Source organism: Galeopterus variegatus, unplaced genomic scaffold, assembly GCF_000696425.1.
Source record: "Galeopterus variegatus unplaced genomic scaffold, G_variegatus-3.0.2 Scaffold9853, whole genome shotgun sequence".
In the NCBI taxonomy this organism is placed as follows: domain Eukaryota; kingdom Metazoa; phylum Chordata; class Mammalia; order Dermoptera; family Cynocephalidae; genus Galeopterus; species Galeopterus variegatus.
Window position 1 is genome coordinate 13,280 of NW_007735964.1, and position 13,042 is coordinate 26,321.

Consider the following 13,042-nt stretch of genomic DNA (forward strand, 5'->3'; position numbering starts at 1 on the left):
CCCCCCCCCCCCCCCTCCCCAAGCACCCCCCCCCCCCCCCCATTTTCCCCCCCCCCCCCCCCCCTTTCCCCCCCCCCCCCAATTATTCCTCTGTGCCTTTACACAGTCCCTCTGCTGGGTGTGCCCTTTCTCCTTTTACTGACCTTGTCTCTAAAAGAGGGATAATAGTTGTCCTGCTTATCTCAAAGGGCTATTATAAAGATTAAATAATGCACTAGTGTAAAGATGCCTCATAGGCATTACTTAAAACACCACACATATATCAGGTGGTATTATTGTTAGAGCTGATACCTCATTCCATTCTGGACTCCCACACACTTACTTTTCTTCTCCTCTTTTCTAGTCCCCATGAGCAAAGAGTTTAAACCTCTGAGGTCTCTATTTCTGTAAGACTGTTTCTCTCTTTCAAGTTTTTCCTATCTTTCAATCTAACTTTTAATCCCACTTCCTCTAAGAAACTAGTCTATAAAATAGTTTAAAAGCTAATGCACCAATATGAAAGCACAAAAATGTAAAGTAATATACTTTCAAGTGAAGATTGTTTATAAGTGCTGATGGAACACAACGCACAGGATTTACTTGCATCATAAATATCAGTACAGAAGAGTCATTAGAACTAGGTTCTGAAGAGAGCAGGCAAAAGCAGGAGACCAGATGCTACAGCACATCAAGGATGCCTTGCTTCAGGTATCAGTAGAAAGTAGGGATTTATGTGTGTGTATGCAAATGTCTTCTTTTACTCTATTAAGTTATTAACTGGAACAGCAGGGGCAATTTCTGTGCACATTGGGAAATTGGCCCCCAAGTGCTAGACAGACTTAACACTGTGATTATGATAATAAATTATAATCCCAGGCAATGAGCACATTTAACAGATACATTTTTCCAGGGAAAACTTGAGTATTTCTACACATACAGCAAAGGATGGGTTATTGATATGGCCTCAATATCCAACGTCAAAGACTTTGTTAGTTCCAGCAAACACCTCCTGGAAAGAGGCAGACTGAGAGGAGCTGGAAGGGGCTGGCTGTGACAGTTAAGGCCCAGGTGAGGGTAGGTGCATGCTGCCCCAGTGCCTGGGAAAATTATCACTGACTATGTCACAGTCTAGGGGGCAGACCCGGATGGTAAAAACATTTATTAGACAGTAACATTGAAGGATGTGTGGCTGAGGAAATGGAGAAGAGGCCAGGTGTCTTCTCAGGTACTTTCTCTTAGATGATTGAACCAGGGGTTGGTGGTGAGAGGGAACCTGAATGGTGGTGGGGGGACACCTGGTTCAAGCATCCCTGTCTCAGGGACACCTTTTCTGGCTCCTGGGCCTGTGGGCCAAGCTGCGTTGTTTCCACAGCATCTCAGTTTATTCAATCGTCGTGTCTATTACAGTGCACTGGACTCATCAACCTATGTCTCCTGACAGGCTAAGATCTTGTAGCTTCTTGAGGTCAGGAACCAAGCCTTTTTGACTATAGTCCCCAGGGCTGGCACTCAGTACCTGGTAGTCTTTGTTGAATAAATGAACAAATGCTATTTGCTCATTTATTCACAGTCTGTTGTGACAAGTCATATTTTGTCAAAGCAGTCACCAAACTGGGACACACAGGTGTGTATACGCACACACACACACAAACCCCAGCTGCTCTCACCTAGGCTGACAAGCACCCGCTGCAAAGCCTGGTAGGATGACGTCTGCAGGTCAAAGAGGGAGAGTTTGTAGTCCGTGCTCAGCTGCGCCTCATGTCGGATTGTTTCAAACAAAGCAGATGCCCTATAAAGCTGCAAGTACAGGACAAAGAATGTCATCCATTCCCCAGAAACCAGTGTCTAGCTGTTTACAGACTAGAGACAACTTTTGCTCATCTCTTGGTGCACAAAGTAAACATTTTTAAAAAGGTTTGAAAGGATGAATCTTAATTTCCAGTTATATCCTTGTGGACCTGGCATCAGATCACATCCAGTAAATTATAGTTTATGTAACCAATTTTTGGATAAGGAATCTAAAAGACAAAGGTTATCGAATTATGGTCTGAAGAATATAAAAAAAAAATCAGGTATTAACCCAACAACCAAGTGCTGATTTTGATTACAACAAACAAAAAGCCTCTTGTCATCAAGTGACCATAATTCATCACCCCCAGGCCTCATGGTGAAGAAAGATGGGAGTAGGAACAGGTGTGGTGGAGGCACGCTGGAAACAGATGATGCTGGGGAATGAGGCAAAGGCAGCCAAAGGATAGCTCAGGAAGGGGATAGCTTTTTGCATGTGGTTCAGTGCTGTAGAACTGAATCCAGCAATGCCCTCCACAGCAGTACCCCAAGGTCAGGTCTTCTCAAGCTCCCAAAGAGCTGCATGTACTCACACAAACACCTGGGGAACAGACGTTTGACATTCCTAACAGAAACACTGTCCTGAGGCTCTAATGGGCTTCTCTATCAGTGAGGCCACAAGACTTTTCTGATATTTATATGCTGGAAATGCAGTATCAAATTTTACATTTATCCAAACTTAAAAAAAAGAATTCTAAGACTAAGGGACTTAGCCCAGGAGAGAGCTAAGATAGAGGAATGTGTTGCTAAATTTTTTTTTCCTCTGTATTTATCATTATACAATGTAATCATTTTTGTGGCCCTTTACCAATTTCTCACTAACCCCCTCCTCCACCTTTCCCACCTCTGGTGGCCTCAGTTCTGTTCTCTCCTTTATGTGTTGCTAACTCTGCCCTAATTTGCTGTGAGACTTCTTGGTAAGTCTTGGACTCTCAGTTTCTTCCTTTCTATAAATGGGATAGTTATTCTACCACACAGAGTTATTTTGAGGTATAAATTCAGTGACTGAAAGTACTTTGAAAATTGTAAATCACTATAACAATACAAATTTTAACTTTTACAACCAAGAAATTAGAGAATTCTTTAAATCACCTTTCACAGTTTTTTAAGTATAGTAAAATACCCTAATATTGCAGGATACTATGCCACAAATTCAGTCACATCATGTCCTCAATTCTTGTTAGTACCTCAGGATAAAAGCCTTGGTTTACTTATCCTTGTTCCCCTTTGCCTAGCACAGTGTCCTCCACAGTCATCATTTACACACTGGCTAACCAGGTGAGTGTATGGTTATAGATGCAGCCATCTCACTACTCCTCCAACCTAACAGAGGAAGCCTATAACTTCAGGGATCTTTCTGATTTCCAGAGCTAGCATGACAATGGACTTCTACTCAACTATTCACACATAGGCAGAAGTGTAGATTTATTGTGAGACAGGCAGAAAGAGAAGTTATAAGATAGGGTGATGCCCACTTTTATAACATACTCAATTCGCTTTTGTAAAACTGCTTGCTATATGACAAGGTAAATTGATTAAGTTTAAATAGTGTTTGAATTGCTTAGAAAAGGTTGTTGTTTAAAAATCCCTCTCAGCTCTTTAGCCCCCTTAATAGAGGTTAAAAGCTAAATATTAGCCTACACTTAGAGAAGTCTGAATTTTGTTTGCTGTTCCCCGCCCAAGCTGCCCCTGAGCGATTAACTAGCTTGTTTCAGCTTCTGTTATCAGCTTGCGCTAGACCTCCCCAAACCTCCTTCTCACACCAGGATGGTATGTGTGGATGTGTGTAACTATATAATAACTATAAGTGTGTGACTATTTGAGAATTTTAACTGTGTGACTAATGTAAAAATGTACCTTTTAAAAAAAACCCTAAACTTCAAGTCAGGGCTGCTCTCTTCCAAAACTTTCTTGGAGAGACAGTCACTGGCCAGCCAATAAAGACCCCCTTTTAAATTCTCAATTGGGTATTCTGGTTCCTTTTCTGTGCGGCAGCCTCACACAGTTATATCTATTGATATAACTGGAAACCTACATACAGTAATTATGAATTCTTATCTTCTTTCATGAAATGAATATAAGTTCATAACAAAGACTGATGAGGAGCAGCAGCACATAATGCAAGATCTCAAAAGAAACTATTGAGAATCTATCACACAAGTAAGCAAAAATCTTTACTGATGGTTCAACATTTTGGGGCTGGTACAGGCTGGAAATCCTGTACATCAACCCAAGGGTAGAGGTCAGTACTTATGGCAAATATCATCACTACTAGGATAGTAATCCCAAGGTCTTCCACGCTGCTGGAAACAAAATCCACTAGGCTTGGGGGTTCTGCTCACCTGGTGTTGGGCCTCTTCCAGGTTTCCACTAGCCCAAAGGGAAAGGCCAAGACCATGGCGAATTTTTGCTTCATCTTCTCTTCGGCCTAGTTGCTCAGCTAACCGTAAACCTAAAACCAGATAGAGAAATTTAAGGAAACATAGAAGACATAAGTCCACCCTGCCAAGGAGTCCTGGAGGGTAATTTCACTTCAGGTGTATGTAAAAAATGTTAACAATGCAGCTATAAAAAATGTAGGACAGAAGCTGAATCAGCCAAGGCAGAATAAGCATTTTCTTCAAATTCTGTGCTAAAAAGGCCATTTCCAGGACACTCCAAGATGTCCCAGCAAGAGCTCAGGCGATGCCTATCAGCAGGAGACAAGTTTTCAGGGCAGGCAGAAACACTGAAACAACTGGAACCTAACTTGGCTGCCCTCCCAGATGTGAAATCCTTAGCTTTGCAAATAAAAACTCCTGACTGATAAATTTATCAAACCAGAGTCTCTGGCTGGCAAAAGCTTTTCCTGACAGTCAAGTACAGAAGCCAAGATAATACGTTTTCCTGTCTCACATGCACAGCATCCAGTCAGTGTTGATGGAAGACACATATGATGTACTCCTGAGAGCAGAATACACACATGGCCTGACCCTACCTTCTGTTACTAATGCTACTACACATTTCATGTCCAATCTGTTTTTCCTTTAAGTCTGAGACTTTGATGTGCCTCAGCAGGGTGGCAAAACAGGTGCTATTATGAGTCCAAAGCCTTAAATGAGACTGTCCTGATTTTAATAGCCTTTGGAATAGGCACCTGCAGTTTGGGTCACTTACCCACACTAAGCTTCTGGGTTTCAGGACACCAGCAACCTCCAGGGCCTGTGGGAGCCAAATCTGAAGGCAACTATTTATTGTACTGGTCACTGGCAGTTCTCAGCATCACTTTGCCCTCATTATTCTGCTCCTTGAACATAGGAGCTAGCTTGTGTAGAAGACAGCATGAAGGCTCCCACAGTACAACTGCACACACAAGGAAGGACTTCCTTCTAATCTAATTCAGGATGGATGGGAGCCTGACTCTGATCATGCTAGACCTGCGCAATTTCAGACTTCTGAAAAGGAACTAAGACAATTGAGAGGCTAATAAAAGTGATGCTCAGGTTCAAGCTCATATTATGCATTCAAAATGCACATAATTCAAAAAACTTAGAAATAGCATTTTAAGTTTAAATCATGTCATTGGGTAACAAAAATAGCATTTGCAAATAATTCACATTTTTAAACACCTGAAAGGCTAGGAACACACATGAAAGAAGTTGATTCTTGGGAAAAAACAAGGAGGATAGTGGTTGTTCTAACCTTAACAAGCTAACCACATTAATTCTTCAATACAGGTATCCCTGCTAGGTCTGGGTCATTGAGGCAAGCCCCCCTTAGAAGGCATGTTCTGTGAGAGTAGGGACTCTGCTTTGTTCCTGCTATATCCCCAGCACATAGGAAACTCGCTGGCCATTAGTAAGGGGTTCAACAATGAAGAATTAAAAGTCCACTGGAAAGATATATCTGTTCTGCCCCAGCTACTATCTGCTTCTGCCTCTTAGGATTCTGACTCACCCATCCAACTCTCCCAGAGCCTAGTTTACCAGAGACTGGTTGCATAAACCCAGGTAAATCATTAAATTGCTCCAGGCTCCCTTTCTTCATTTGCAAAGGGAGAAAAAGCTGGATGAGACCAGTGATTTTTAACCAGAGGTGTCTGTCCAAATCACCTGGAGAGCTTGTTCAAAAAACTCAAGATGAGGCTCCACCCATGAGATTCTATTACACTGGGTCAGGGTGATGCTGATCCATAACCCCTCTGCCTTTGAAAGCCAGGAGAGTGCGTGAGCATTGGGGTGATTTCCAGTTGAACCGTTCCCTCATTGCAAGAGGCTGCAGGCCCAACTGAGAACACTCGGAAAGTGCCTTCCAGGTGTCCTGCACCTGTACCAGGTCCAGCACAGAGTTCATGAGAAGAGGCATCTGGTTTGCCCCATGAGGGAAAGCATTAGCTGTAGGTTTTCTGGTGGACACAATACAAAACAGACACCGTGGAAATGCTATAAATAAGAGTTTTTACATCTCTGTAAGACATTAAAAATAAGAAACTATAAAACATTTCAGCATTTTCCCTAAAATAGAATTTTGTTACAATGTCTCAGGCAAACCAGCTGTTTCATGGAAATAGTATTTAAGGAAGTACAAAAGAACACAACTGAAAAGTTGTCATAAACTGGGCCTGCATTTAACAGTTTTCACAAATTCAAGTAAAAATCGCCCCTAGTCTGTTGCAATTTTACTACAGTCAAGTTTTAGGGAACCAAAAGCCAACATTGTATTTAATGCATTGAGGCAGAACCCTGCCTGGATAGAGTAGGAGCCAAATAATGGCTGAGAAGCGGCTTCCAGCCTCTCAGTAACCTCTTAGCCTTCAGGCCAGCAGAAAACCACCAACAGCCCCTCACCCATTCTCCATCTTGCTTCCTGCTTCCCTCTCTCCCAGCTTCCCAGCTGAGAATCAGAAGTAATAGAGGATATAACTGCCCAAACCCTGGTCTGTTCTTGAAAGGTTAGAAACAAATCTAGACAGGGTCTTGCATGGTTCCTGGGGTCAGAAAACCCAGGCTGAGCCCCACTCTGCAACTAACCAACTCCATGGTCAGGATCAAATCACTGTATGTCTCTGAGACTCAGGTAACTTAGTTGCAAAAATGGGAATAAAAAGATATACCTCTCAAGGTTATCATGACAATTAAATCAGATTAAATAAACTATACACGCAAAGCCCCTTGGAAACTATAAATGAGTTTTCACTTGAAATCAGCAAACATTTCCTTTTACTAGTGAGCCGAGAGCCTCATATCTGTCCTTTTTCCCTTCTAGGGTGGAAGGATCCAGTATGTCTGTGTAAGGGGGAGGGCTTTAAAGAGAAAAAAGCCCCATCCCAGTGTAAAGTGATATAAACACATTGCTGTGAGACTTCTGCTTCAGAGGAAGAAAGCATCCAATGACTACCTATGCTCAGGTAACTCCGTGGAAACTGATGGCAGAAGAAGAAGACAGGTAGCCAGTTTCTGGGCCTGCCTGGAACAAGACTACGTTGGCAAGCACTGTAGGTAATAAACACTGGTAATAAACACTAGCCCAAGCACTGTAGGTAATAAACACTGGGAAGGAAGCCTGGTGTACAGTTTGAGTGGCCCTCAGACTAATGCTTCTGCATTAGAAGCTTCCATGACAAAATTGACTTCTATATAGTTTTGATACAATTTTAGATATTTTCTAGAGGGACAACAAAGCTTGGAGCAGATGGACGTTTTACTCTGATTCAGACTCTTACAATTTTACAGGATTAGATCTCACTTGATTCATCTTGTATGATAACGTGTTGTTAACCCTGTGGATGTTCCAGAAAAGCAAGGAGGGTATCAGCTCCCTGGGCAGCTGGTGAGCTGTAGATGCCATCACTGAGGGGAAATAAGATAATTTGGGTCCAGAGAGAGCTGGGTAAGATGTTCTAGACAATGAAACACTTTAGTACTCTCAACGAGCATTTGGTGGCACAGGAAACTGGTTCTGGAGTTGAACTGGCAATATGGCCTCTGAGACTCTCACTCCACACAGAGATGGCCTCTCAACCTGTACTTACTTCCCTCTGAGTTTCAAGTTTGACTCTGAACCTGATCTCAAGTAGGCCAAGGACCACAACGGGCCTTTTCACCTACCTTCCTGTAAGTACATAACTGCCTGGGAATAGTTCTGCAAGGCATGATGGGTCCTTCCAAGGCTACTATATGACACTGTCTTGGCCACCAAGTCGTTCATCTGTGCAGCAATGCTCAAGTGCTGTTCTTGATAGACCACAGCCCTCTCGAAGGTACCCAGGGATTCATACGTCAGGCCCAGGTTCCCGTAGGCTCGGCCCTGGCATGTGGGGTTGTTGGTTTCCTCTGCTATCTGCAGATCAAGCTGGTGGTACTGCAGGGCTGTGTCATACTCGCCCATCTGCTGGTAAACGCCCCCCAGGCCACAGGCTGCATCACTCTCCAGGACTCGGTCTTTCATCTCTCTAGCAATGTTCAGCTGGCGTTCAAGGCAGGAAATGGCTTGTTCATAATTCCCTAATTGGCTGTGCAGACTTCCAAGCTCTCCATAGGCCTGGGCTTTATTGAAGGCCTCCCCAAGCTCATGGGCGACCACAAGCCTCTTTTCAAAGCACACAAGGGCTTGCTGCAAACTCCCCATTGCCCTGTGGGGATGGAGACAGAAAAGCAATGATATTATTTTGTGCAGGTGCAGACATTCTAAAGCTCCTGAGAAAATGAAAAGCATTTGTCACTGTCACTTACTATAGAAGCTCTTAACTCCTCTTCTAGCTAAAAATCTATCATGTGCCCTTAGAGTGAGATGCAGAGGAATTTCATAATCTGGAAAGCAATTCAAAAGTCATCCCTTAGTGACCTTCCCAAGAGCTTGAGATTCAATGGGATATATACCCCGGAGGAAACATAAAATATATTAATAGGCACAATGATAGCAAGTGAACTGTTTGGTTCTTTGGGCCTCCCAATTTCCACTACCGCTTAGACTATGTTTTTGAAATCACTCTACAGTGGCTATAAATCTTTCACCCTGAGCTTCTCAGAGCACACTGTGGGTGATGATTTAGTTTGACCCTAGCCCTTCCTCCACTCCAGGAGCCCTAATCCCCTGCCTTTTTGGTGAGGCCGTATATTCTGCAGCCGCAGACACCTTCTTGGTTTCCCCACATTCAGGACAAAAGCATCTCTTTGGCCAACAGTGTGTCTTTTTGTGCTAAGAGATGACATGACAAGAGAGGGAAGAGCATGGATTTTGGCGGCAAACCAAACCAGTTGTGTTGGGCATGTGAATTCCTTCCCCTGAGCCTCAGTTTCTGGTGATAATAAATCCTACATTCATAGCAGATGATAATAGATACATAGTAATACAGGTTGCTGTAACTATTAAGTAAGATATCTATGCAAGGTGCCTAGCATGATGCATGGTACATAGGACATTTTTATTCACAACCCCTATAATTAGGCAACTTTTCCTAAAAGCAATACAATGGGATCCAGGTAATTGGTAGGTACAGATGCTGTATTAATAAACACATTCATATAAGGTGTGAGGCATTCAGAAAAGATCAGTTAAATTGATTCATTCACCTTCCCTATCCCTATTAATTCTTTTATCCTGCTCATTATAATGTAGTCAAAAAGGCACTGCATTTGGATGCAGAGTTCCCTGGGTTTGACTCTCAGCTGTCCCTTTAAAGCTGTATAATCTTGGGCATGCACCCAACCTCTCTGTGTTACAGTTTCTTCTTCCATACATAATGGTAATAATATCACCTGCCAAGTTCAAAGAATTGCTGGAGGAATCAAATGGGATATGTATGAAAATGCTTTGTAGTTGACAAACTGCCATGCAGACATGAAGTTGCCACTACTGTCACCACTGTTCTTTTTGCAGGATTATCAACCACATTTTTGGAGGAATCAAATGGGATATGTATGAAAATGCTTTGTAGTTGACAAACTGCCACGCAGACATGAAGTTGCCACTACTGTCACCACTGTTCTTTTTGCAGGATTATCAACCACATTTATCCTCTGTCATTTTTACCTGTGTCCATTTCCTAGGCCCCGGTAAGCCTTGGCTTGGTCTTGCATGCGGTTCAGACTCTGGGCAACAGATAAATACTGTTCATAGTATTTAATAGCTTCCTCATAGTCACCCAGGGCCTCATAACAATCCCCCAGGTTGCCGTAGGCCCGGCCCCTGTCGAGCACAGACTCATTTCCACTTAGCTGCTGCAGCATGGCCAACTGCTGCTCAAAGTAGCCAATGGCTTCTTCCATCACATTCATGTTCATCTTTGTGATGCCCATGTTGCCATAGACCTGGGCTTCTAGACTCGGATCTTTTAGCTTCTGCCCTAGATCTAGCTGCTCTTCATAGCACTTGAAGGCCATTGTGTATTTCCCAAGGGCCATGTAGACAGCAGCCAGGTGCCCATGAGCTCTGCACTCCCCCGGCAAGTCACTCAGCTCCTGATATACCTCCAGTTCCTGTGTGTGATAACCCAAGGCCTTGTCATACTTCTGGATCATTCGGTATGCAGTACCCAAGGCCGCATATGCACTGGCCTCCAGTCTTCTGTCCTTCACCTGGTGAGCTAAGCCCAGCTGCTGTTCATAGAATTTTATTGCACCATTTATATCTTTTTTACAGATGAATATATCACCCAGGTTTCCTAGCGCTCGAAATTTAGCCTGGGAATTATTCAGGGACTGGGCTAGGGATAGGAGGTACTTCTGACATTCTTCAGCTTTACTGAAATTCAGCAGAGCCTTGAATGCTAGGCCCAAGTTGCAGTAGGCTTTTGCTTGGCTCAATTTGTCATGAAGGTCTTTGGCCAGTGCCAGATCCTGTTCGTAGTACTTCACCGCCTCCTGGTAATTTCCAAGGCAGTAATGAGCATAGCCAAGATTGTGGCAGACCTTCCCTTCTCCTTCCATGTCTTGAAGGTCAGGAGCAAGCCGGAGGTACTGTTCATAATAGGGAGCAGCCTGGACATACTCTCCCCGAGAGCAGTGGAAGTTGCCCAGGTTGCTGAGGGCCCGGGCCTCACTCTGGATGTCTCGTAGCTCCCGAGCAATGTTCAAGTGGTTCTGATAGTGCTGCAGGGCCCGATCATGAGCACCCAGAGCCTGGTAGGCCACGGCAAGGTTCCCATGTGTGGAGGCCTGTGAGGCTCGGTCATTCACTTCCATGGAGATCTGCAGCTCCTGCCGGTGGTACTTGACAGCCTGGTCATGCATGCCCAGAGCATTATAGGCGTTGCCCATATTCCCATAGGCACGGCCTTGGGCAGCATAATCGCTCAGCTCCTGGGCAATACACAGGTGTGTCTTGTGGAGTTTCAGCGCAGTGTCATAATCACCTTTCATCTGGTGTATGATTCCTGAGAAAGAGAATAAAAGAACAGAAAAAGATTGGAATAACTACTTAGCAACTTAGAAAAAATGTAATTTGCAACTCAATTTCTAGTAAAATACAATCTAGATGAATTAAAGAATTTAAAATAACAGAAGGTAGAATTAAATATTTATCAGCTCTCCAGAGGGAGGATAGCTTTCTAAGCTTTGAAGCAACAACAACAAACTTGACAGATTGATTACAAAAATAAGCATTTTTGTACTACAAATACATATCTAAAATTAAAAGGCAAATACAACACTGGAAAATATATGGAACATATATTAAAAAGTTCAATAGCTATAGTGTGTAAAGATTTCACTTGGTTTGATTTTTGAAAAAACAAGACCCCAATTTACTAAAATAGGCAAAGAACTGTAAGTATTAGCAGACAACTCGCATCCAAAGAAATGCAGAGTAACCACTGGGGAAAATGCTAATTTCCTTTAACAATCAAAGAAATACAAAATAAAGCAATAAAAATAAAGAAATACCATTGTATTTCTAATAAATTAGCAAACAAAAAATTTAAACATCACCCTATACTGATGAGATTACCCTGAAATTGGTAAACACACCAATTGCTTTGGAGAACAGCATGTCAAGAACCACAAACTAGTCCTACTCTGACCAGGCAATCCTACTCAAGGGAGAGTATCCTAAGGAAATCGTCTGACAAACAAAGAAGCTATATGCATAACAATCCTCACTGCAGCCTTGCAGATTAGTGGAAAATCAGAAACATCTTAAATGCCAAACACTAGGGAACCATATAAGTGCATTCTGGTATATTAACTCAACAGAGGATTATGCAGTCATTAAAAAGGTAATTATGAAGTCTGCAGAAAAATGGGGAAAAACGTTCTTACAATCATGATAACTGGAAAAAGCAGGAAACCATGCTGCATGCTTCCTGTTACAACAACTAGGAAAATAAATGTGTGCACATGGACAAGACCTTGAAGGGATTATGCAAATAAAATAGTTGTCTTGTTAGGTGAAAGGATTTGAATGATTTTTGTTCTAAAATTTCTTGTAATTCTGCTGCACTGCTTTTACAATCAGCAATAATAGCACATCAAACAACCCTCATAAACTATGCTATAAGCTACTAAGCGAAGCTATTGTTTTTACAAGTATTTCAAATGAGATATATCATAAATGTCATAAATATAAAGTAGTTCCAAATGAGGGATATGTTAACAGTAACTTAGGAGATGGCTTTAAGGAGAGCCTGGTTCATCTGCATTGGGGCTGGAGTGGGGAACACTGGAAAACAGAGTGCTTAGTACTCAAACAAGTTTCTCCTTGCCCTTGGTTTTGAACACACTTCTCCATGTTTCAATGTATGAGCTTTGCAGTGGTGACCAAAAACTGCAGAAGCACAAAAACTTGAAAACACCAAGATGGGTTCTTGTTAAAATGTCTGAACTGAAAATGCAGGCACTGAGAAAGTAAGCTGTCAAAACCCAACCTCCACAATTTGCTCATCTCTTTGACCCCATACGTTCATTCATTCATTCACTCACTCACCCAGCAAACATTAACTATTTATTGTGTACTAGGCCTTGTGGTGGGTAACAGGGGTAGAAAGATAAAGAAGACAAGAGTCTCTGCACTCCGAGGCCCAGAGGGTCATAAGGGAGACAGGTCACAAATGCTATCAGTACACACAATCAGTACTGAAGTTTGGGCTGGGTGTGGAGATCTGCCCTGCCAGAGGAGTCATGTCTAGTCCCGGGACCCAGCCATCTCTTTGACATTAATTGGATTTAGGGTATTGGGTAAATCATTTAGCCTCTCTGAGCTTTAGGTAGTTCACCTATAAAATGAGGAAAATAATAATCGT

The 13,042-nt window shown here is 42.7% G+C and overlaps 1 protein-coding gene across 1 annotated transcript in view; it reads right to left on the reverse strand.

The window, feature by feature from the left end:
* The window catches only part of LOC103609608 (tetratricopeptide repeat protein 28), a gene marked incomplete at both ends in the record, with an annotated part of 14,805 nt that extends 3,626 nt beyond the window's left edge, over positions 1 to 11,179 (reverse strand). The window contains 4 exons of the mRNA XM_008593907.1: positions 1,647 to 1,776; positions 4,170 to 4,279; positions 7,914 to 8,437; positions 9,838 to 11,179. Coding sequence (XP_008592129.1) covers positions 1,647 to 1,776; positions 4,170 to 4,279; positions 7,914 to 8,437; positions 9,838 to 11,179 — 2,106 coding nt within the window. The remainder of the gene's footprint in view (positions 1 to 1,646; positions 1,777 to 4,169; positions 4,280 to 7,913; positions 8,438 to 9,837) is intronic.
* Positions 11,180 to 13,042: the final 1,863 nt, after the last annotated feature.